Source organism: Kogia breviceps, chromosome 17 (assembly GCF_026419965.1).
Source record: "Kogia breviceps isolate mKogBre1 chromosome 17, mKogBre1 haplotype 1, whole genome shotgun sequence".
Classification (NCBI taxonomy): domain Eukaryota; kingdom Metazoa; phylum Chordata; class Mammalia; order Artiodactyla; family Physeteridae; genus Kogia; species Kogia breviceps.
Window position 1 is genome coordinate 38,621,287 of NC_081326.1, and position 24,682 is coordinate 38,645,968.

Below are 24,682 nucleotides of genomic sequence, written 5' to 3' on the forward strand. Positions count from 1 at the left end.
GATCTCGTGATACATAATATCTGTTGTACTATATACCCACGTGACCTTCCTGGTGGTATCAATTTGATCATTTGGTAAATGGCTTCATCCATTCAGGCTGTCCTAGTGCAATTTGATGGACTTGGGTGGCTTATAAACAACAAATGTTTACTTTTTCACATTCTGAAAGCTGGGAAGTCAAGATAAAGTGTTTATAGTTTTCTTTGCTTTTTTTTGTGAAAACTTTTGTCTGTATATTAGGTATTTTTGGAGATTGTCGCAATATATTAAGCCTGGTATTCTCGTAACAACTGAATTTTATGCAAAAAACAAAACAAAAAATCTCCATGTAACTCATTTGAAGAGTGTTTTTTATACTTGGTCTCTTAAGTGTATAGTTTAGACTACTTTGTGGATTGAAAAATGTTTTTATTTTTTTTTTTGATCAATATTTTAGTTTTTGGCCAAAAAATTCAAGGTATCTTTTGTTTGTTTTTGTTTGCTTGATTTTAGAGATTTAAGTTTTGTTTTTTATTTTATTTATTTATTTATTTGGCTGCACCCGGGTCTTGGGCCCCCAGGGTCTTCATTGCAGCATGTGGGATCTAGTTCCCTAATCAGGGATTGAACCTGGTCTCCCTGCATTGGGAGCATGGAGTCTTAGCCCCTGGACCACCAGGGAAGTCCCTCAAGGTGTCTTTTGGATAAAAAAGCAGCTTTCAAAATTAGACAAAACTTCTGTCTTCCTCTTCCAACTAGTATAAAAATGGACAAGAACAACAGATAAATGCTGATTCTATTGATTTAAATGACAAACAGCCTTTCTTTGATTAAAGAATCTGAGTTATGGGTTTTATTTTATCTTTAATATAAGGAAGAAGAAACTGTTCTTCTGTCCTAACAAAAAAATCTCAACTATGAATTACACTTTTCAGAAAAGAGATGTCAGAATTACTGGTAGGAAATAAAATATTACAACGAATCAGAATTGCAAGCTTTTTTTTTAAGGGGTTTAGGTTCATTCCATACGGCATAACACCAGTTGAAATCCAGATATCTTAAACGAATTCTTTGTATATAGTACTTTTTTTTTTTTTTTTTTTTGCGGTACGCGGGCCTCTCACTGCTGTGGCCCCTCCGTTGTGGAGCACAGGCTCCGGACACGCAGGCTCAGCGGCCACGGCTCACGGGCCCAGCCACTCCACGGCATGTGGGATCTTCCCGGACCGGGGCACGAACCCGCGTCCCCTGCATCAGCAGGCGGACTCTCAACCACTGCGCCACCAAGGAAGCCCTGTACATAGTACTTTTAATGACAGTTTAGTGCAAAATACAACATTGTATGTTTTAACACAGACCTTACTAGAAAGGAAAGACTCATTTGTGGATACTTGCAGTTGTAGCTTCAAAATTGTCTTTGCTTTTCTGCAGCTAAAGGGGAAGAGGAAACATTTTCTCCTTATTTGTCTGGGATTTTCTACTTTTTGCTGGCAGCTAGGAATGTGCTCATTGCTAAATGCTAAAATTCCATTGGCTACCACTGGGATTAAAAGGCAGGTCTGAGAAGGTTAAACTTTTAATTTCTTATGAACTCTTCCACATTTTGACCAAATATGAAGGTATAATTTTCAGCATCTGCAATGGTTTCCTACTAGAATACTAATAGTATAGGCTGAGAATGAGGAAGGTGGAATTCATTGACTCTGATAACAGGTCCAGAGTTGACTGACTTGGCTGGATCAAGGGCTCACTCTCAGCCAAACTCTCTCCATGACGTACCCCCAGCAACACCTGCCTTCCCACCCTTCCATTGCAAGTCCAGAGGAAGCCAGGCAGTGTCGCTGGCCTCACTTTAAGTCCATCTCTGAAACCACTGTGGCCAAGGATATGCAGGGCTCTTATTGGCTATATCTGGGTCACTTGTTGGGCTCAGCAGTAAAGTTGCCTCTTTATGGCCTTGAGATTGGGTGAGGGGCAGTCATTTAAGGAAAATCTGTTGCTATTGCCAAAAGAAGGACAAAATAGTTATTGGGCAATAATGTTGTTGGGTCATTGATAGAGATTTTCTTGTCTGTACCAAGGAGGGGGTTTCAATGCATAATGTTTAAAACTAAATGTTAACTATGGTCACTTTGTAAACCACATTTTAAAAATGAGTTCTAACAAATAAATGTTTCTCTGTTCTTAAAGTACCTGAATCTAAATCTCTACCAATTTTGGAATCTGTTCTAAAAGCAAATCTAGTCTTAACCGCAGTTACAAACTGGCCATCTGAATAAGGCTGAACTCTGAACAGCTATCTTTATATCTATCTTCATTTCTGTTTCTCATTTACATGTCAAAAGTATACACATGCCTAGTTAGAGTTTTCATTTTAAAGATTTTTGTGTGGTGTATAAGAAAAATAGCACAGTGGAACCAATTTACATTTCAAATGCTAGATCTTCCAGTTATTGGCTTAATTGCTCTGTGCCTGTTTCCCCATCTATCTGCAAAGTGGGGATAACATGGTAATATAATAAGGTGGTTGTAAGGATGAAATAATCCACATAAAGGTGACTTTTATCAATTAGTCACTGACATGTAGAGCTCATGTTTGCTACAGTGTCAGTGTCATTCCTCAGTACTTTTTTTTTTTGGCCGCCCCACACGGCATGTGGGAACTTAGTGCCCAGACCAGGGATCGAACTTGCGCCCCCTGCATTGGAAGCGAGGAATCCTAATGACTGGACCACCAGGGAAGTCCCCTTTCACTGCTTCTTACTGATACAAATATTCTTGTTTGAATTTTTTTTTAATAGCTTATACTAGAATTTAATTTAAAATTTTTGTCTTAATGGCTTATTTTTAAAATGGTATTAAACCTCTAGTATCAGTAAAATGTTCTGATAACTTGGGGACCCAGAATAAGGAATGAGGAGAATAGTCTCTTCACAAATGAGTAAAGTGGGGAGGTGAAAACATACACGTTATCCCATGCATGATAATACAAAGGGTAGGGTATTGTGGAAATGCCAATTCTCACATAAACTTCACTTGTCAGCACTGTATTCCCTGAGAATTTGCTGTGCAAATCCCAATTATGTCTGTGTAAAATAAAAATTTGGACTGCCTAAAGGCTTTTTCAGACCGTTTAGAATTCAGAATCTCTTTTTTTATGGCTACTAAGAATTGTAAACTTTAGAGACTATAATTTTTCCTTTTGTTCATTTTTTTCAGTGTTTGAAAGATGTATGGTGATCCTGAAACCTTCAGACATAAGATAACTTCTAGCAACTTCAGGAGAAGTTTGTCTACACTCAGGCTGCAGTATTTTCAGCAAACATGATTGGACAGTGGGCCTGTGCCCTATCTTTTGGTGGAGTGAAAAATTTGAGCCAGTGAAGCCAAATTCTTATTGCAAGCAGCATGCTTGGCTCCTTGATGATTGCAAATAGGCATTTAAAATGCGAATTTGAAATCGGGTGTCTCCATCACTACCAGCTAACGTGGCATCATAGGTGTTTTCTAAGTTTTAAGTCTGGGGGGAAAAAAAATACTCCACTAGTGTCTACTGTCTCCATCAGGAACTCTGTTATGGAAGCTTCATTTTTGTGAGTTCCCACTCTTTTCTCCCCATCTTCTGCACAATCACGTGCTCTTCCTAAGTAACTCAAGAATAAGTCCTGCAATACTAAGTCACAAACTTACAAAAAGAAATAAAACTAATATTTTCCCAGTCTCTTGGCCATCACAATGTCTTACAGTTAAAAGCCACCGAAACTATTCTTAAAACACCTTGGAAGAAGTGAGCAGAAATTGCACACCCACCACAAAACATACATAGTTAAAAAGTTGGATTTTTTTCTCAGTAGGTATCAGTTGTAAATATGAACGATCTAGGGGCCAAAATGTAAAACCAAAAATGAAGCAGCTACATGTAGTTAGTAATTTCTAGTTTGAATTGTAATTGAATATTATGGCTTCATATGTATTATTTTATATTGTACTATTCCCATTATTGATGGTTTGGACTTTAATGAGGAATTCCATAGTTTTTAATATCACAAAAATGAGATATTTGAACAGTGTATTCTAGAAAGCAATATACTAACTAAAGTGAATGCTTGTATATATTAAGATAGCCTTAAAACTTCTTCTCTAATGCCTTAACTGTCAAATAATTAAAACTTTTAAAAGCATAGGATTATAGTCAGCATGCTAGACTGAGAGGTAAACACTGATGTGAGAACCGGTACTGATGCTGTCAGTGTTTAGCACTGTGTGTTTAGCTGTGTTTATGCTCCAAAAGTGCAATATTAGACACTAGCTAGATAGTACTGCTGCCTCGTGTTAACTCCAAAGAGGAAACAGGATTTGATTGAGTGCACATGTTTCTTTAATTTACTCATACTGTCCTTAGCTTGGATGCAATGCCATGCAGATTTATGTGGCTGCTATTTTTATTTACTTTGCATTACTTTAACACCTTGAGTGGAGAGCCAAACATTCCCTCTTCACTGACCAGCAATGGCCCTTTAACTGCAGTAGGAGAAATAAAAAGAAAAAAAAAAAAAACCATTTTGTGTGAAAATTGGTGATAACTGGCACTTAAGATCAGAAAAATAGTTCTTTATACTTGGCTACCTTAAGATGCTGTCTGCCCAAAGCTCTGAAAGACTTTAAGATAGGCAGTAATACTACAATACTACTGAGTTTTTGTAGAATTGTTACATTTGATAATAAAACTTGTGTGTTTAATCTCAATGTTTGCATTCTGTTCTGTTATTAGAAGAGTTAAGGGTAATGGTGGAAGGGTGTGGTGGGTAAAAGCCTTTTTTTTCCTGAAGTGGTAGGATATTTACCTAAGTTACTATAAGTATTTGTAAAAGCTATCAATGATTAATGCACTTCAGATACAGATTAAACAACCATCCTTAGAACATAAATCACTGAGACTTTGATTTTGAAATTCTTAAGTTATGGTAGTGATAGATATTAATATGTGGTCCTTGCATCCTATTACTAGGGCTCTATTTGCTTGACAATTTGAAAACGTATTCAAGCCACATAAGCCATTGTTTTTAAGGATTTTTTTAAAAATTATTTATTTTTGCCTGCGTTGGGTCTTCATTGCTGCGCCTGGGCTTTCTCTATTTGCAGCGAGCAGGGGCTGCTCTTTGTTGCGGTGTGCAGGCTTATTGCAGTGGCTTCTTGTTGCAGAGCATGGGCTCTACTCGCCCAGGCTTCAGTAGTTGTAGCATGCGGGCTCAGTAGTTGTGGCATACGGGTTTAGTTGCTCTGTGGCATGTGGGATCTTCCCGGACCAGGGCTCGAACCCATGTCCCCTGCATTGACAGGTGGATTCTTAACCACTGCACCACCAGGGAAGTCCAAGCCATTTCTTAAAAGCCATAAAATAAGAGCTAGAACTTTAGTGTTTCTGAATCCCACATGCTCCTCCTTTATTCCAATCAGTCTTTGCTAAGGCTGAGTTCTCCAATATTCTCTTTAAGCCAAATTTCTTTAGGACCCTGGTTAAGTCAAGTCTTGTGTGACTTAACACCACTTTAGAGTTACATATATTGTCAGTATCACTTATTTGATGTATATACGCTTTATAGAGTTCAATTCCAGATGTAGGCTATAACCTCAAGGGCAGGAAGTACCTGTATTTCCCTCAATGTCTAGTACATTTCTACATACATGTTCTTGCTAAGCATTCACCAAGTGAAGTTTAGTTCACTTGGACAGTTTTTCAGTCTTTGCCAATGTCATTTATAAAAATGAAGCAATTTCTTTCAATTTTCTGCTTCAGCTTTGGGTGTCTGTTATCTGCGAGGAGGCAACAGAGCTCTCTAGGCAAGCTGAGGCTCTGCTGCACATTCCTTGGCGCTTTGATGTCTGGCAGGCATTTAACATTGTCCAGGCTATTCCTTGCCATAGCAGAAAAGGAACACAGGCAGTCAGGAGGGTATGGAATTGAGTAAAGCTGGTGGGGAAGGAAGAGAGAGAATAGAGAGGACCTGAGTATATTAAAAAACCTTAAAGGTCCACCTCTAAGGTTTATAGTTGATTTCACAACTTCTCGTCTCCTCTCTGCTTCCCCTAGCTCTTTGGGGAAAAATTCTTTTAACACATACAAAAATAGAATAATGACCACCATGTCTCTTTCCAGCTTCAACAACTACAAACTCAAAGCCAATCATTCCTATAGATTGAGTATGTAATCAATTGTATAATCTATTATATATAGGATTATATGTAATTATATAGATTATCCATATTCCTTTCCACTTTCCCCACTGCTGTATTATTTTGAAGCAAATTCTTTGGGTCATGATTAAAATGGAGTTCCAGGTTTAAAACTGGGCCACGGTAGGAAGTGCTCTTACTGAGAAGAGGAAAAGGATAAATAGGACTGAACTGGCGGAAGTGATTCAGTTTCCGGATGTCTTCTGTTTAAGGTTGAATCTCTACAGTTGTGCTCAGTACTCCATTCCCTAGCCCATGTGCTAATATGAGACACAGACTAGACGGGAGGTGATGCAAACTTAGAGGACTGGAAGGCCACCAGGATGAAATTCAGGAGTAAGAGAGCACTGAGTGGGTGGCAAAGGGAGACATTGTTTTTCTACATTTTTGCTGCCTCCTTTGTGTTATGTGAGATCTTGAAGGCCAAGATCCCAAAGTGTGGCCCGAGGGATAAAAGGTTCAGAAACAAACAGCTTGACTTGCCCCTAGTTTAGACCTAAGTTAAAGGGCAAATGTCCTTATTTCAATGTACTTCCCCTCAATTCCTTTATGTGGAAGGTGGAGGGATATTTCGGGCCAAAACCCAAGCTGGTAATCATTACCTTGGCAGAGTATACTATAAGCTACAACCAAAAAAACCACCGAGAATATGTGTGATCAACAACAAACAGCATTGTATTGGCTAAATGAATCTTTACAACAACCTATTACAGTAGGTACCACTATTATTACTTTTATAGACCAGGAAATGAAGGGTAGGTTAAGTAAAACATAATGGTTGCACAGAAAGTACAGGAAAGGATCTAGAATATAAAGATCTGAAGACAGGTTGATGTGATTAGTGCTTTGCTAATGGCTTAGCTGCTCTTTTCCTAGCATTGCACAAATACAGTCCATCGTTACAGAGTCACAGAGTAGTGCTTCATAGTGTTCCTTTGGTCTGCCTTTTTACTTTATTGCCAGTATGCCATTAATTCAGCTGCTGAATTATTCAATAGCTATGTATTGTTGCTGTACGAAAAGTGAATGTTGATAAATGGGTAACAAAGCTGCTTATTACAGACTCGAATTTGAGCCAGTGTTTTATAATGCATATAAAACCAACATGATAGTAAACACTAGAAACTTTTTTTTTTTTTTTTCCGGTACGCGGGCCTCTCACTGTTGTGGCCTCTCCCGTTGCGGAGCACAGGCTCCGGACGCGCAGGCTCAGAAGCCATGGCTCACGTGCCCAGCCGCTCCGTGGCATGTGGGATTCTCCCAGACCGGGGCACGAACCCGTGTCCCCTGCATCGGCAGGCAGACTCTCAATCACTGCGCCACCAGGGAAGCCCAGAGCTACTGGCTTCTAAACTCAACAATGCAATAGGTATTTCCATTTGGAGGTCTCCCTGGGCGTTTCAATTTCAACATGTTAAAAAAGAACATATCTTTCTGTGTCCAAAAACCTGCTGGTCCTTGTGTTCTCTTTACTTCAGGAACCAGCACCGCATACAACCAGGTATTAAAGGTAAGAAAGCCATTCTTAACTTCCTTTCCTCACCATCCTAATCAGTAACTCTCACGGGTTCTTTGCCTCAGTATCAGATTCTTTGTATCGAATTCTGCTTTCCTCTATTGCCAGTATGCTTTTTTAAAAGAACAATCTTTTAAATTAAAAACACAGATCCGGGCTTCCCTGGTGGCGCAGTGGTTGAGAGTCCGCCTGCCGATGCAGGGGTCACGGGTTCGTGCCCTGGTCCGGGAGGATCCCACATGCCGCGGAGCAGCTGAGCCCGTGAGCCATGGCCGCTGGGCCTGCGCGTCCGGAGCCTGTGCTCCGCAGCGGGAGAGGCCACAGCAGTGAGAGGCCCGCATACCGCAAAAAAACAAACAAACAAACAAAAAAACACAGATCTGATTACATGTTCTTTAAACCACTTTACTGAGGTATTATTGAGATATAAAAAGCTGTACTTATTTAACATACACAACTTGGTGAGTCCTTGGAGATAAGGCTACACTAGTGAAACCATCACCACAATCAATGCCACCAATATCTATTACCTCCAAAAATTTCCTCCCCCCTCTTTATTTTTTGTGTGCATGTGTGATGAGAACACAACAAAGTGATTACGTGCCCTTAAAATCTTTTTATTAAAGGTTTCCATTTGCTGTAGGAAAAAATACCCAAATGTACAACTGCATGTTGTTACATGAACTGACTCTTGCCTACCTCTTGAGCTTTCTTCAAGGCACTCTTCCTCTCACGCTCTACACTTTGTTGTACTTTTTCCAGTTCTTTGCAGGAATGATGCACTTTTTGCTTCCTCTGCCTGAAACACATTTTTTTCCCTGTTATTCCTCTCTTCACTGACTAATTGCTATGCAGAAATCTTACTTTTCTGAGGAAGGCCTTTCCTGACTCACTAGACTCTGTAAGATCTCCCTATAATCTGCTCCCCATGTTGTAACTTCCATCAAGGTAAAATGTGTCTTCTTTCCCCCTGTATCCTTAGTGACTAGCCAGCCCTTGGGATATATACAATAAATATCTATTGAATGAATTAATGTATGTTCATTCCTGCAGGTGAAAACTAATGTGCTTTATACAGTTTTCTTTTAGAGTTGTTTACAAATTTAAATGTTAAAAATCAAAAAATTGTTTTTCTTTAGCACCGTTTAAAAATGTTTAAAATGTTAGTATTAATCTAGTTATTAATAGTATGCTTTTTACACTGAGGTACAAATTCAGAGAGTTGCCTTTCACATTGATATACACATCCAAAGAGAGAGTTTGGTGTGAAATTTACCTAAACATGATTTCGCTGCTTCTGCCATCGCCAGGACTCATAGTACTACTGGCTTTTCAGGGTCCTGTTCTCAACCAGAGTGCCTATCTAGGATTCTAACAAGATTTTTAAAATATATCTATATTTAAATCATGTCATAATTGATGAACAGGTTTTTGGTTTTTTACTGTATTAAAAAAAATATCATGGCCATTACTCTGTTACACACAAACTGTTATAAGTCATAATTGGTGGGAAATAATTTTCCCCCCACAATCACTGTATGCTTTGGTTTTAAGATACCTATACTTTGGAAGTGTGATTAGTCCTCCAAACAACAGGTCTAGATGTGTCCAGGCAATCATCTGCACTGGCTGGTTGACTAAGAAGTAGTTCAATGGCAGTTCCAGGACTGCACTAGACACATCCAGTTCTAGCTGGAGCCCTTTGTAGGGTGGGAAGACAGCAGAAGCAATTTCATGTATCAGGGCATTAGGAATGGCAGATTCTTTCCTGAATTAATAATTGAGGTACTCAGAATCCATCTGCTATCTAACTGCCTTTCCTCTATCGTGAGAAAGAATTCAATCTGTTATGTACATGTGCCCAGAAGGCCTAAGAGTAATCAATGCTAGGGAGCTCCTAGCATTGAGGGGGCAGTCTCAATCCATAAATAGGGTCAACAGAGGAACAAAAAATCAAACCGAAAGCAGGATACTCAATTAAATGGAAATTTCAAATAAACAACAAATAATTTTTCGCTTAAGTCTGGCCCAAATATTGCATGGAACATATTATACTAAAGTGTCCTATATTACCTGGCAATTCTAATAGTCAATTCAAATTCAAATTTCACAAATATTTGGAGGGCTTACTTATCTGAAAGAAGAGAGGACGGAAACTTCGTCCAAAGTCAGCAACCTTTGTCTACTAAAATAGCTTTGCCTGGGAAAATCTTGAGAATAGGCCGATTAGCACCAACAATGTTTTTCTTTATTTATGAATATTATTTCATATGATCAATTTGGTAAAAAAAAAAAAGTCTCTTCCTGGAGGAGTTTTAACTGTAGAAAAAAAAAACATACTTTAGAAAATGTCCTAAGATGCTTAATATGTTAATTCAAAAATATCTAAATAGAGCACACATTGTTCAATGTGTCCCACTAGGGAGGATTATATGGTTCCCAGTTTGACTCTCTTGGTTTGTATTTCTCCCAGTCAGTGGAAAGGGAAGACAGCAGATCCTTATGACTGATAATAGAGCAAATATACTCAGGAGGCACTGACGCATAGCTTCAAACAATGAGGAAGAAGTGAGGCCTGCTTGAGAAATAACTGTAGGAGCAACTGACAGTGTAGCCCCTTATCCCCTGTTTTACAGAAAAGGCACAGAAAAAAAATTAATCCATAGTCACAAGTAGAACTAGTGACAAGCTAAGACAAAACGGCTTCAAATCATAGTTCTCGTTGATAGTGCAAAATATACAGCTTATCACGGTCTTTTAAGACACCCACAGCTAATACTATTGTCAACAACTTTTAAGTCAATTACCAAAATATTTGTCTACAATGTGTTTAAAAGCGTTGAAACAACGGTATATATAAAACATGACCAAAATACAAGCCAGGATATAATGGTGGTAAGAGTGTTATGTGTTTTCAAAGATAAATTGATCATATTTGGTTCAGACTTCACAAAGGAGATGGTGTTTGAAAATAATTTAAATATGTTAATCAATGGATAATTACAAATTTATGACATAATAAAGATGAAACAGAGTTCCATATCTTTAACAGAAGAGCTGAACTAATGCAAAGATTTCACACTAATTATTCTGTTACTAGTAATAAGGTGATGCATTGGATAGACGAATGTTTTTGAAATAGACTTTGCCTGTATTTTTTTGGTAAGTCTTCAGGGGCTTTTGTTTTATATTTGTCTCATATCCTGGTAACAAACTACTTGGCACACAGAAGGCACATAATTAATTTTAAGACAGAAACCTTAGGAATCATTTCAACTCATCATTTTTTTCAGTTATTTTTATTTTTAACAACTTTATTTGAGTATAACTGTTTTACAATAGTGTGTTAGTTTCTCCTTTACAACAAAGTGAATCAGTTATACATATACATATGTTCCCATATCTCTTCCCTCTTGCATCACCCTCCCTCCCACACTCCCTATCCCACCCCTCTAGGTGGTCACAAAGCACAGAGGTGAACTCCCTGTGCTATGTGGCAGCTTCCCACTAGCTATCTATTTTACATTTGGTAGTGTGTATATGTCCCTGCCACTCTCTCACATTGTCACCGCTTACCCTCCCCCCTCCCCATATCCTCAAGTCCATGCTCTAGTAGGTCTGTGTTTTATTCCCGTCCTACCACTAATCTCTTCATGACATTTTTTTTCTTAGATTCCATATATATGTGTTAGCATACGGTATTTGTTTTTCTCCTTCTGACTTACTTCACTCTGTATGACAGACTCCAGGTCTATCCACCTCATTACAAATAACTCAGTTTCATTTCTTTTTATGGCTGAGTAATATTCCATTGTATATATGTGCCACATCTTCTTTATCCATTCATCTGTTGATGGACACTTAGGTTGCTTCCATGTCCTCAACTCATTATTTATCACATCCAATTTGTCACTAGGCCCTGTAGATTTACCTCCAGCATCTTTTGAATCCCTTCTCTTTGAACATTTTTATTTCCATTGCCTTATTTCAAGACTTTATTTTTTAACCCAGTTTACTACAATAGCTTCCTAATCTACATTTTCTTAAAAGACTTACAACAAAGCATTTCACATCAATCCCTAAAAATATCTACTGTGTACTAAAGGGGTCCTCAAACTTCTAGAGGAGGCAGAAAATCATATTGTTCTTTGAGAGTGGACTGTAAACAAAAGACCATTTGAGAAAATTTGAGGTGTTTAGGATTGGTCAAGATGAGGCAAAGGATAATGAAATGACCCTTCAAATTCTGGATGGGAAACTAGCAGCCCATGGTTTGCAGTCATAAAATGGTCGAACAAATTCTAATCGGAAGTTATCTTAGGACCACGTGTCCACTAGCTATGTGCATTACTATCTGGAAGCAGCTGGTCTTACCGAGTTATGGAATGACTGAACGCTCAGCTATACGGCCAGCTGCAAGGCAACATCTTGAGCAGTTAGGGGTACATCTTTTTGGATGAGTTGATATTTTGAACAAAAAATGTCTTACTTTTCTCATAGCAAAATTACACTGGTTCAGGGATAAAATGACCCATTCTCATTATTCTTATGTGGAGGTTTAGGGTTCAAGAGAAGAATGTTTCTGCTAGGGAACACAATCACGATTCCACTGATTAGTATCTAAAGACTGAATATTTATCTCTCTTCTTTCATGTTTCCATTTGATTTTGAGAAGCTGTTTTTTTTCTCTGTCTCCACTACTGTATAGAGCATGCAGTATAATTTAAATTATACTTAAATTTACAGTTAAGTCCTTGAGGTGATTATGAAGAAACTATGGGAGGAATGGTCATCACCTCAAGACCCTAGACTTGGAAAACAGTGGCCCTCAGTGGCCACTGTATTGTTCTCGCATGAGGTGGAGCTCTGCCTGCTTATCATCTGATAAGCTGGGCACTGAAATCTGCTGCTGTGTACGTGGGCTCTTGTGGTTTTCAAAGACCAACAGTTTTGTTCTCTCTGCTTTGACCCAGGCCTTTTCTGGGCAACTGGTATCTTCCACCCGTGTTTCTAACTCCTGGTCCAGTGCTGTTTGACAGGCAAGACATATTTACAAGCAACCAAAGGCATAAAAAGAGTTCCTGGAACTGTTTTTGCACAGCACTGAGAACTGATAGCTTCTCCCCAAATATCCTAACTTGATAAAGGAAGGAGACTCTTGCTGCCTGCTAAGAATGGGACAACCTTAATAACCCCATGACTTCAGTGGGTTCTTGTGCCTTTTTCCTCTCGTTCTATAATGGGCATTTTGTCAGTTCCTAAATTACTTCTTAGTACTGTTGAGGGAGATAGATCCTGGTATATTTGGAGAATGCCAGATATAATAAAAGTGAAGACAAACAGTATAACAAGTTAAAACTACGTTCCATTGTTGTGGAATATCTAAACGCACCTCTCCCCCGCACTGACCATAAGTATTACTGTTTTCAAAATAATATCATGCAAATACATTTGTTTAACCAGTTTGGGTGGTTAAAAACACTAAGTTCCAAGTACAAGCTTCTTTCCTGTAGATGTCTAGCGGTTTACTAAACCAACGCGTCAACCCAGAGGGTTTTGCCTCGCTCTGAAAGCACCCGGAGGACGCAGGAGCCGCCTGGGTTCCAGTTCTGGCTCCGACTAGCTTTGTGACTTACACTCGCTGCACCTCAGTTTCCTCTGTAAAATAGGGCGGGTATGCGGGCTGGATCTGGATATTCTGACTACCTGAGACCACCCACAAAAGCCCCAGAAAGCCCGCTCGGGCGCCCACCTTTACGGTGAGGACGGGCGAGGGAAGGGGCTGCAGCGGGACGCCCGCACTCGCCTCTGGTGAGGGGCGGGGAGGCGGGGGAGCGGGCTCGGAGCACCAGCGAGGGGCGGTGCCACTCCTCGTAGAGCCGCCTTCCGGCCCGCGCAGGACCAGGCGCGCCCGCCAAACGCTCCGGCCGCCCTCCGCTCCCGGCATTCTGGTTCCAGGGCCGCCCTGGGGGACGCGGTTGGCCGCGACACCGGAGGGGGGCGGGTCAGGAAGTGGGGGCGCGGCGGCCGGGAGCGGGCCTGGGGAGGCCGAAGGGTTCCGCAACACGGAGGGCGGGAGACTCTGGGCCGCGCGGGAGCCGGAGGGGCGCCCCGGCCTCCGCGGGGACGATGGCGGAGGAAGAAGGTGACCTCCCCGGGGTCCAGGGCTCCTGCTGTCGCCCGAGGTCTCGGGAAAGAGGGGCGGGGTCTCGAGGGCCTCGGAGGCCGGGGCTGCAGGCGGCCGCGGCGGTCCGGCGGGAAAGAGCGGGGTGGCGAGGGGAGGTGTGTGGAGAAGTTCAGAAGGAGCGGAGTAAATAGCCCGAAGTTGTGTCGGCTCTAGTGGGAAGCAAAAGTGGAGCTTGAAGTTGGGAAGGAAGAGAAAAACCCGTGGGGGGAGTGGTGGAGAGGGAGGGCTGTGAGCAGATGAGTAATGGGGTGGGGGACATACTTGGGTTTAGAAGATGTAGGTTTAGGTACTGAGTGCATTTTCGAGGGGGATAGTTGTTTAACCAAATGCCCCTGAGTCTGAGGGCGCTCTTCAGAGGTCTGTGGATTCTGACAAATACAAAGTCACCACCGGTGAGAGGAGCCGCAGGCCAAGGGGACAAACAGAGGCAAGGGTTTGGGGTAGACGTGGTAAGGTGGATTGGGAGGGCAAGCAGAAACTGAAGAAGGTCAAGTTCAGTTACAGGTTAGGGCGAGATGGCAAAGGGAGAAGGGATGTAAGTGGTTTTGGGGGGATCCGGAAGCCAGGAGTGCTTTCAGGGTGAAAGTGGGTGGGCTGGAGAAAGCTTTTCATGCCCCTTCAGGGCCAATGCCAAGAAAATTAATTCATAGAAATCGATAGGTATGAGAGAAAAATGGGGAGTTGGGAGGAACTTAGCTAGTGAGAGATGTTATAGGAAACATTCGTGTCATGATATCTTCATGATAGGCATGCTACTTTCAGGCATAGGTATAATGGTGTCTCTTGACTGAGCAGTTAGATTTTTCATCCCTTTGGAAAACATGACTTTTTACTTTATTGAGGGGGGTTGTGAATGTGATCTATTTAGATTGAAGCCTTACTGAACCAAGAGTGCAAGAAGGGAGTTTCAGGAATTCAGTGGAAAGCAATTAAAAAAAAATTAATTGTAAGAATTTTTTGCTGCCCTGTGACTTTATTGCTCTGTCCCTGTGCTCCCTCTTGCTTCATATTTGCCTCCTCTTCCTTAAGTTTTCTGTGTTAAAACTGATCTAAATTTAAGACACTCTACCTAAAAACAGCTTCAAAACCAAAACACTTTGTAGTTGGTAAGGAAGAATGAAATTCTGTTTGTTGCCTTGGTTTTATCTTTGGTTGCAGTATATGTAATACATTTTTTGATATTTTTTCCTTTTCTGACTAACTGCAAATCTCTAGGGGTAGGTCCATGAGCACTTAAGTTAAAGCATAAAAAAATTAATGCTGCAGTACTAAACGTCTTTAATATTATATATCATGCAAATGAGAAATTGTTTTAAGAGGTTATAGTTATACCTAACCGAAGAGGTATGATGTAGAACCAGTTACGGTTTCACAAACCATACAAGTTTGTGAAATTTAATTCTGTGATATAAAATGAAAAATGATTTTTGTTTGTAGAATTACAGATAATCCAAAGCAATGAAATACATCTTGGAACAATTAATGGATTGCAGTTTTGTTAAAGTTTATTCAACAAATTTTTTAATTCCATAAATATTTGACTGTCTAATGTGTTAGGTACTGGGATATAATAGTCCACAATGAGTGAGTAATTCTTATTTATTGTAATCTAGGAATGATATTTATAGTAAACATGTCTATGTCCTAGGCATTTTTCTCAGTACTTTCCATTTATTAGGCACTCTATACTGTTTTTCAAAATGCATGTTATTTGTATTCACTGTTACAATTAGACTAGTCTATTTTACTTGTATCCAGATGTTCTCTATATCGCTTTTTGCTTATCATTCACATTCACTTGGATCCTCTTCATTGTCCCACTTTTCTCTAAGTAAATACTCTTTGGGAAATCTCATCTTCTCTTGATGCTGTAGAGGGTCATGGTATTTATATTTATGTTTCCTGGAAGATATGTTAGAGCAAAGATAGCCTTGAGCTATCACAATTCACTTGGAAGTTGCTATGTATAGTCTAGATGGACATTTGCAAGCCTATTTGTAGCCCTGTTAACTATCTTATGTGAAGATCACCGGGCCGGGGACTGAAATAGCAGGTTATTTTTGTGGCTATGTTATCACTTTTATTTCACTTTTTCTTTTATTCTTTATTTTTGATATAGACAGATTCCTTTTTTTTTCTTCTTCCTTTGTTTTGTCTGTTGGGTCTTAATTGCGGCACGTGGGGTCTTCGTTGAGGCATGCGGGATCTTTCTTTGTAGTGTGCGGGCTTCTCTCTAGTTGTGGCGTGTGACTTTTCTCTCTAGTTGTCGCACGGGCTCCAGGGTGCGTGGGCTCAGTAGTTGTGGTGTGCGGGCTTAGTTGCCCCGTGGCATGTGGGATCCTAGTTTCCCAATCAGGGATGGAACCTGCTTCCCCTGCGTTGGAAGGCGGATTCTTTACCACTGTACTACCAGGGAAGTCCCTCTTTTTTTTTTTTTAATTGAAATATAGTTGATTTACTACTTTGACTTTTTCTTTACAATGCTAAAAGTATAAGATAGTGAAAAGGAAACCTGAATTCTATCCCAGAGCTTTCCTATCAGGATTAATAATCTAGTTTGTCCACAGCTTTGGCCTTTGTTACTTATCCACCTAAAGATTCTGGGCTTTGTTTATCAATTATGAAGTTAAAAGATCAATATAAAGGAAATGAGGTAACGTTTGCATCCAGTCAGTTTTTTTTTTTTTTTTTTTTTTTGCTGTACGCAGGCCTCTTACTGTTGTGGCCTCTCCCATTGCGGAGCACAGGCTCCGGACGCGCAGGCTCAGTGGCCATGGCTCACGGGCCCAGCCGCTCCGTGGCATGTGGGATCTTCCCGGACCGGGGCCTGAACCCGTGTCCCCTGCATCTGCAGGCGGACTCTCAACCACTGCGCCACCAGGGAAGCCCCTCCAGTTAGTTTTGATTTATGGTCACAGGCAAAAAATTTAGGGACAAGATTGAAGAGATTGGTTAAAAAGGTTACTGTATTTTCCAAGTAGTACTTTTTGCTCCCACAATTTAATGCCACTGAAATTGCCATGTCTTAAAACCAATGCACATATTTAACATAGTAGTGCCAATTTTCCCTTTGAAAAACTTATCAAATAGTATCTTAAAATAATATGGCTTCTTAGAATCAAGAAAATACAGTATTGGAATTCCCTGGCAGTCCAGTGGTTAGGACTCTGCGCTTTCACTTTGGAGGGCCCGGGTTCAGTCCCTGGTCAGGGAACTAAGATCCCCCAATCAGTGAGGCACGGCCAGAAAAATAATAATAAAGAAAATACAGTATTATAGATCCTTTACAGATTATTTATTTGTATGATAAACATTGCTAATATAGATTCCTGAGAGATGACTGATTAAGATCTATATACTTCATAAATAATGGGGTTCTGTGCAAAATTTTTGTTAAATTCCCTGGTGGTCCAATGGTTAAGACTCTGCTTCCACTGTAGGGGGCACAGGTTCCATCCCTGCTCAGGGGACTAAGATCCTGCATGCTGCGCAGTGCAGCCAAAAACAAAAACAAAACAAAACAAAAAAACCATTTATGTGCATAGAGAACACTTTATTTAAATCCTTGTAAAGTGATTTATTTTATAGAGAAATTCTTTTAAAAAGAAAAATGATAGCTTTTTTAAAGAACACTTTTTTATGTGAATATCCCCTTCCTTCCCAAATTATCTTTATCTTAAATGTGTGCTTTTAGACTGTCTAATAAAAAAAGCCCCATCTAACCCATTGGTCACATAATTTGTTAACTTCCTCAGTAGATTCGTTAACTTGATTTCTGAAATTACCCAATTAAATTTTTTTTAATCCAGTACTGTTAATGTGTTTAATCATGCACATGTATCTACTAAGTATATGTCTCGTGGTTATATTTTTTCCATGTATTCTTTATAAATAAAATTTAAAATAATAACTTGGATTTGAAGACTTCATTTGGCTTTACATAAATTTTCATTCTTGTTGAATGCTTCTAACTTTTGCTTTAACCCATAGTGGGGGAAAATTAAAAGGACATCATGAAGAAGGAGTATAATAATATTTATTAGTTGTCCCAGATTTGTATGCAAAGATACTCAATATCCATGGTATGGCTTTTCTAATAATGTCATTTTCTAATGTATTCACTGACTTTACTACTTAACATGATTATAAAATAAATGATATATAGTATAGAAATGGTTAAAAATTAACTAGTCAGACAGAATCCACTAAATATACAGTATTTTTTCCCTCAGTGTGTCAGTGTTTAAAGATATTTTAGCAAACGTGAATTTACTTTGAAGCTACTTTAAAATCCATTTTACTCATTTTCCACAGTAAAGTTAGAGAATCCGCCATCTGATCATCAGCAACAGGAGCTGGCTCATTTCTCCTTTTTTAACTCCTCTTTTTAGGCTTATTTTCCCTAGCCTTAAGCCATTACTAAAAGAAAAGAAAAAACTCTTCTCTGCTTCTATTAGAAGGAGATAAGTTCTTGTGCCACCTGAAACCTTGACAGCCCATCATAGTATCCTATATCTACATGACATAGTCTACCTCATAATTAACTCTAGGGAGGAAAAGTAGTTAAGTTGAATATCGTAAATTCCTGTTTAATTTGGAATTTAGTTTACTGATTTGGAGGTACTTTCTGCATTACATTTTTTTAATTGGGTATAGAAAGAGTAGATACTCTAATTTTGGGAAAATTTCTGTGAGTTTCCCAAATATAGGGATTTTTATAGGTTCAGCCTATTTTCCAATACCTAAATCTCTAAGACTGTTGAATGATAATGATACCACAGCACTGTGAAATTCTCCAGAACCTTCAGGATTATTTAAAATAATGAAGTAAAGGACTTCCCTGGTGGCGCAGTCGTTAAGAATCCGCCTGCCAATGCAGGGGACATGGGTTCGAGCCCTGGTCCGGGAAGATCCCACATGCTGTGGAGCAACTAAGCCTGTGAGCCACTACTGCTGAGGCTGCACTCTAGAGCCCATGAGCCACAACTACTGAGCCCATGTGCTACAACTACTGAAGCCCTCGTGCCTAGAGCCTGTGCTCCACAACCAAAGAAGCCATCGCAATGAGAGTAGCCCCCGCTCACCGCAACTAGAGAAAACCCACGTGCAGCAACGAAGACCCAATGCAGACAAAAATAAATAAATAAGTAAATAAAATTTGTTTTTAAAAAGTGAAGTATAGTTTTATGATCAATGTATTTTATTTTTATTAAAAAAATTGTTAACTCATGAATGATGCATGTTATACTCTCAGGTAACTAGAATAATAAGCTAAGTTATTAAATAACACTTTGTTCTCTAGTCATTCTGGAAAAGAGTCTACTTATTTGGGGATATTTTGAAAATAACATCATCTCAGGAGAAGAGCTCAATTTATCAGTAGGACTCTGAAAGCACAAGTTGGAGGCAGAACTTATATTGTCTTTTTGTTTGTAGGAAAGGAAAGTTTTGCGGGAAGTGCTAAAATCATTATGAAGAAAGTTATCTTTGGTACAAATAGTTCTTCATGGGACTTTTGCCTAAGTTTAATAAAAGTAAATCAGTTCGAGATATAGACAGAATAATTTGATACATACACTGCAATAACTTCTCAAATATTTTAAGGACCAACTATAGAACTGCGCCAAAGAAAAAAGCCAAAGTCTTCAGAAAATAAAGAATCTGCCAAAGAAGAGAAAATCAACAATACTGCAATTCCTGAAAGAGTTCCAAAACGTAAGTTAGAGAGATTTGGAGTTTTTGTGCTATTACAAAAATAGTTATGTTAGGTAATATATTAATGTAACATTAATATTTCAAATGTATAAGCATTTAATCAAGTATGTGGTGATATTGGTCAACTTTAATTAGGTTTTGCTGTAGAACAATTCCTAAGTCTCACTGGCTTACAAAAAACATTTATTTCTGATCAACATTACATGTTGTGACTGTAGGTTGGCTGATGTAGCTTCATGTCATGAAGGCATAATCCCTATTTGGGATGTGTTTTTCTTGTGGCAGAGAAAAAGAGCAGGAGAACAGGCAGAGTCATGCAGTACCTCGTAAAGTTTCTGCTGAACTGGCACACTGTCACTTGTACTCACATTCTGTTGGCCCAACCCAGTCATATAATCAGTCTAGACAGTGGGATGGAGAAGTTTAGTCTGACTACAGGGAAGCATGGCAAGTCACATGGTAATAGGCAGGGATGAAAAATCTTTTTATAGGAAAGGACAAAATAGTTGGGAATAAGAAGTCTACCACATTCTGGCCTTTTGGTCATAAATATTTACTTGTCTCCCTCAGACAAAATATACTTGGTACCTCCCTGACCCCAAGGAAGACACTCAGTCTTATCCAGTTAGGGCATCAGTCTTGAAGCCCAAGGTCTTGTTATCTTCATCAGGGTCAGCTATGACTCATTCAATCCAGAGACCTATGAATTAAAAAGACAAGTTATCTGCTCTGTGTCAGGGGTCCCCAAGAACACCCCCATGTTCAGAGATTAGAAGGAGTCACAGGTCTCAGAATTTAGTCATATTCACAGCTATAATTTATTATGGTGAACACTATAAAACAAAATCAGCAAAGGGAAAGGGCCCATTGGCTGAAGACTGCAAGAAACTAGGCAGAAGCCTCCAAGTCACATAGGACATGCATAATTCCTTCAGCATCAAATTGTGACATTTGTAGGTTTGTCTGCCTGGGAAGCTTATTAGCAACTCTGCTCTGGGTTTTTACTGGTGGCTGGTCATGTAGCCTCTGCTTAATGCATAGGAAAATTCTAGATTCCCAGAAGGAAAGCAGTAGGTATGAACCACACTGTTTGCACAAATAAGTTAGGCACAATAAACCAATCATTAGAAAATGGTGGGAACCCTTTTGAAATCCAGGTTCCCAGATGCCTGCCAAGAGCCTACCTTGTAAGCAGGCTTTTCTTAGCAAAGCACATGCCCCCTCTCCCATTATACACTTTTGGTTGAGGATAGGATATCAAAATAAATGCTTGCATTCAGAAAGAGGAAGAGTGAGAGACACATTAACCACTGGTTCATAGCAATTTTGAAATCCTAGGTAAATATGAGGTCTTCCTCCTCTGGGGAATGTTTCTTGATTAGGCCCTAGTTGTTTTCCTTGGAAGTAGTTTCCCAGTTCATTGTTCTTTGTCGTACTTGGCTTCATCCTCTGGAGGTCCTTCTGTTTCTGTTATCCTTCTGAACCATATCTGAAAGTGGTTTTGGTGAATATGCCATCCTTAGGAGCTGAACAGCTTTCATAAATAGATTCTTTCCCATAGGGAGTTCAGGGGCCATTTATATAAATTTGCTCACATAAGATAAAGGCAGTGAGTCACCTACAGATCTAGTTCAAAGGTTAGCAACAAGAAAACTTGGGAGCTGGAAAATAATCAGCTATGCGTGACAAAACATTTTATAAAACTGTTTCCTGTGAATAGTTGCAATTTTAATACAAATAAAAATTTAATAATATTATTTTAATAATATTATTTAATAATAATTTTAAAATTATTTTAGGTAACAGGATCACAAACAATATTACTAGAGTACCTTAATTATCAGCAGCTTTTTTTTTTTGACATTTTTATTTTAGACTGCAAAAAACAAAAACAAGCAAACAAACAACAAAAAACTTGAAATAGGCTTGTCAAATGATGTAAATTCATCCTTTCCAGGGAAGCAGAAGGTAGACCAGTGCAAGTTATCCTCAAGGCAACATACATCCTGCTTCACTGCTGCTTGCACTCTGCTGGGTTTTGATCCTTCTTTGGGTCATAGCCTGGATTATTTTCCTCATCTCCCTCTTTTTCCCCTTCCTCATTTGCTTCTTCACCTTCTTCATCATAATCATCATCATCATCTTCAATAGCTTCTCCAGTAAAGTATAACACTGATCTTGGGATTATACACTCACGTAAAAAGTGACCAATTTCAAAGTCCACAGCAAGGATAGCTTCAGCCATCATCCAGATCTCCACTCTCAGGAACTTCAGGAGGGGCAAAACAATTAAAGAAAGAGTCATTAGAAACTTTTTTGGTCACAGTACGAATTGTTCCACATCCCTTGTGTTTCTGTTTCTTCTTAATGGTTTTCAAAGTGACATTCTTCCCTTTCCAACTATCTGGCACACTGTACAACCCATAATTTCTGGTCCATCAAAAGAAAAATGATCAGAATGATCTGGTTCGGACCTCATCCTATATGTCTTTGTCAACCCTTCATTTGTGAAATATTCATTGGGTTCAAAGTGAAATTTAAGACAAAACTCATAGGCTGACCAGCATATGAGAACTTCACTTTAATATCTTTCAAGTGCTTCAGAATAGGTTCATCATGTTCCTGAACCATATCACTGAGCAAGTCAACATTCTTAAACACGGTCAGCCAAAATTCAGGAATTCCCCTGGGGTCTTCTTTTTCTTCATCCTTTTTCTCATCACAATCTTGGCCTTTTATTTTAGCTCCTCTGAAATTTTATCTTCCTCATCTGGTTTGCATTCACATTCTTTTTCTTTAGGTTCATAAATGGCATTAATGATCTCAAATCGCTTATCAAATAGAGACTGATAGAGAACAGCATACTTTCTTTCAAGATCGTGAACTTCCTCTTAGAACTTGGCTTCTATCTGTGCATATTTAACTTGAAGGTTTTTGAGAGCATTCACACATCTTTTAACTACCCTAGACAAGTTGTCGATGTCTGCCATGTTGTATGAATGCCAAATATCAGTGGCTAGCAGGGGGAGCCAGGCGGCCAGAGCTGTGCAGGCAGTGACTCAGGGCGGCGGTGGGAGGAGCAGAAGCTATCAGCTCCTTTTGATTACAGGAAGGAGATACATTAGAACAGAATTGGCCCATTTGCAATCAGGAATGAAGAGGAAAATAGGAATCCAAAATTTCTGTGGCTTGTAGTGTTGAAATTAGTATTGTTTGTCTTCAACTAGCAAAAAATATTCAATAAAATTGAGAAATACTTTAAGTAACAAGGGCTGATTAAGATGAATCCTTAGGGCAACGCCCAAATCAAGGGCATGACTGTCACATAGTTTGTTAAAGTGTATGAATGGATTAAAGTAGCTCCTACTAACTCCTTTCAGTTGAATAAAGCACTCAGGGAAAAAGAACAAAGGGTGTGGCTTTATGTGACAAATAAACAAAGCTTCATAAGCTCAAAATACTTGTAGTTAAATCTTTGAGAGAGGCATATCTAGAAGAAAAATTGTGGGTATAGTTATTGGAGTATGGAGTTGACTGGAATCAAGTAGGTAAAAAGCCAACAAAATTGTTCTTTTCTTTGCAAAAGTGAATGATTTAATTTTTAAAAATTAAGTTATAGCTAACATATTATAAAATGCACAGAATCAGGGCTTCCCTGGTGGCGCAGTGGTTAAGAATCAGCCTGCCAATGCAGGGGACACGGGTTCAAGCCCCGGTTCGGGAAGATACCACATGCCGCGGAGCAGCCAAGCCCATGCGCCACAATTACCGAGCCTGTGCTCTAGAGCCCACGAGTCACAACTACTGGGCCCGTGTGCCACAACTACTGAACCCTGCAGCCTAGAGCCCGTGCTCCACAACAAGAGAAGCCACCGCAATGAGAAGCCCGTGCACCGCAACAAAGAGTAGTCCCTGCTCGCCACAACTAGAGAAAGCTTGTGCACAGCAATGAAGACCCAATGCAGCCAAAAATAAATAAATAAATAAATAAAAAGAAAGAAAAGAAAACTCTGCTTAAAAAAAAAATGCACAGAATCATAGGTATTTAATTAAATGAGTTCTGGTACTTGACTACAACTAAGATACATAACATTTTCCTTATCCCAGAAAGATCTTTTGTGTCCCTTTCCAGTAGATTTTCCCTGTACCCCCCAAAACAACCACTCTTCTGATATTTTTCAATATTGATTAACTTTGCATGTTATAGAATTTCATATAAATGGAGTCATATAACATATATGTCCTTGTGCCTGGATTCTTTCACTTAGCTCAATATGTTATCCTTTAAAAATATAATCATTTTGAGATTCATTTGTCTTGCTGTAAGTGTTCCTGCTTTTCTTGTTGGACATTTGAGTAATTTCCAGTATTCTGCTATTATGAATAAGGCTGCTATGAATACTTGTACGAATCTTTTTGTGGACATCTATTTTTATTTCTCTTAGGTAAAAACCTAGGAGAATTGCTGGCTAAGCTTTGAGAGAGACATACTGTCAAAAGAACTGCCAGCCTAGATTAAGAAGGACACAGCTATTCATGTCTTAAAATGATGTATGAGTCCCTAACTTTCTACATGCAGAAAGCAGGCTGAGTAAGCTGCTCTAAGGGTATCTTTCTTGAGGAGTGAGTGTGTTTTGCCTTTGGGAGGGAAGTAGACATTTGTGACTAATGGGGCAAACCCTGGTGGATCCGTCTATTGTTCCCAAATGTTTTCTCCCTGACCCGAAAGTGGATTATACATTCCTTCCCATTACCATGTGATTTGGATTGCCTCTCTGAAGTGGAGTATACTTCCCTACCCCGTTGTCAGGTTTATCCATGTGACTTTCCTGGGCCAATGGAATGTGAGTGGAAGTAGCAGTGTACTAGTTCTGACCAGAAATTGTAAGAGGCATTGTATGTTTTTGCCTGTTCTCCTGCTCTTTTCCTCTGTAATGAGAGCAGCATGTCTCAAATAGGGACTGATCCCATTCTGGAATTCTGAAGATACAAGAAGAGCCACAGCTAATCTGAAGTCTGGAATTGAGTGGAGAGTGACTGCTGACCCAAAA

At 39.4% G+C, this 24,682-nt stretch overlaps 2 protein-coding genes and 1 pseudogene across 10 annotated transcripts in view; 2 read left to right on the forward strand and 1 right to left on the reverse strand.

Moving 5' to 3' along the window:
- The window catches only part of ESRP1 (epithelial splicing regulatory protein 1), a 61,717-nt gene extending 56,994 nt beyond the window's left edge, over positions 1 to 4,723 (forward strand). For 2 of the 5 annotated variants that reach the window (XM_067018157.1, XM_067018158.1), the window contains one exon: positions 3,199 to 4,723. In XM_067018157.1, coding sequence (XP_066874258.1) covers positions 3,199 to 3,219 — 21 coding nt within the window. In that variant the 3' untranslated portion in view covers positions 3,220 to 4,723. The remainder of the gene's footprint in view (positions 1 to 3,198) is intronic. The other 3 variants (XM_059042889.2, XM_059042890.2, XM_059042894.2) reach the window with 2 other exon arrangements.
- A 9,013-nt stretch (positions 4,724 to 13,736) lies between these two features.
- The window catches only part of DPY19L4 (dpy-19 like 4), a 61,054-nt gene continuing 50,108 nt past the window's right edge, over positions 13,737 to 24,682 (forward strand). Inside the window, exons 1-2 of one of the 5 annotated variants that reach the window (XM_067017128.1) lie at positions 13,737 to 13,874; positions 19,521 to 19,631. In XM_067017128.1, coding sequence (XP_066873229.1) covers positions 13,859 to 13,874; positions 19,521 to 19,631 — 127 coding nt within the window. In that variant the 5' untranslated portion in view covers positions 13,737 to 13,858. The remainder of the gene's footprint in view (positions 13,875 to 19,520; positions 19,632 to 24,682) is intronic. The other 4 variants (XM_067017127.1, XM_067017130.1, XM_059042876.2 and 1 more) reach the window with 4 other exon arrangements.
- Positions 21,535 to 22,621, reverse strand: LOC131743903 (nucleosome assembly protein 1-like 1 pseudogene; annotated as a pseudogene).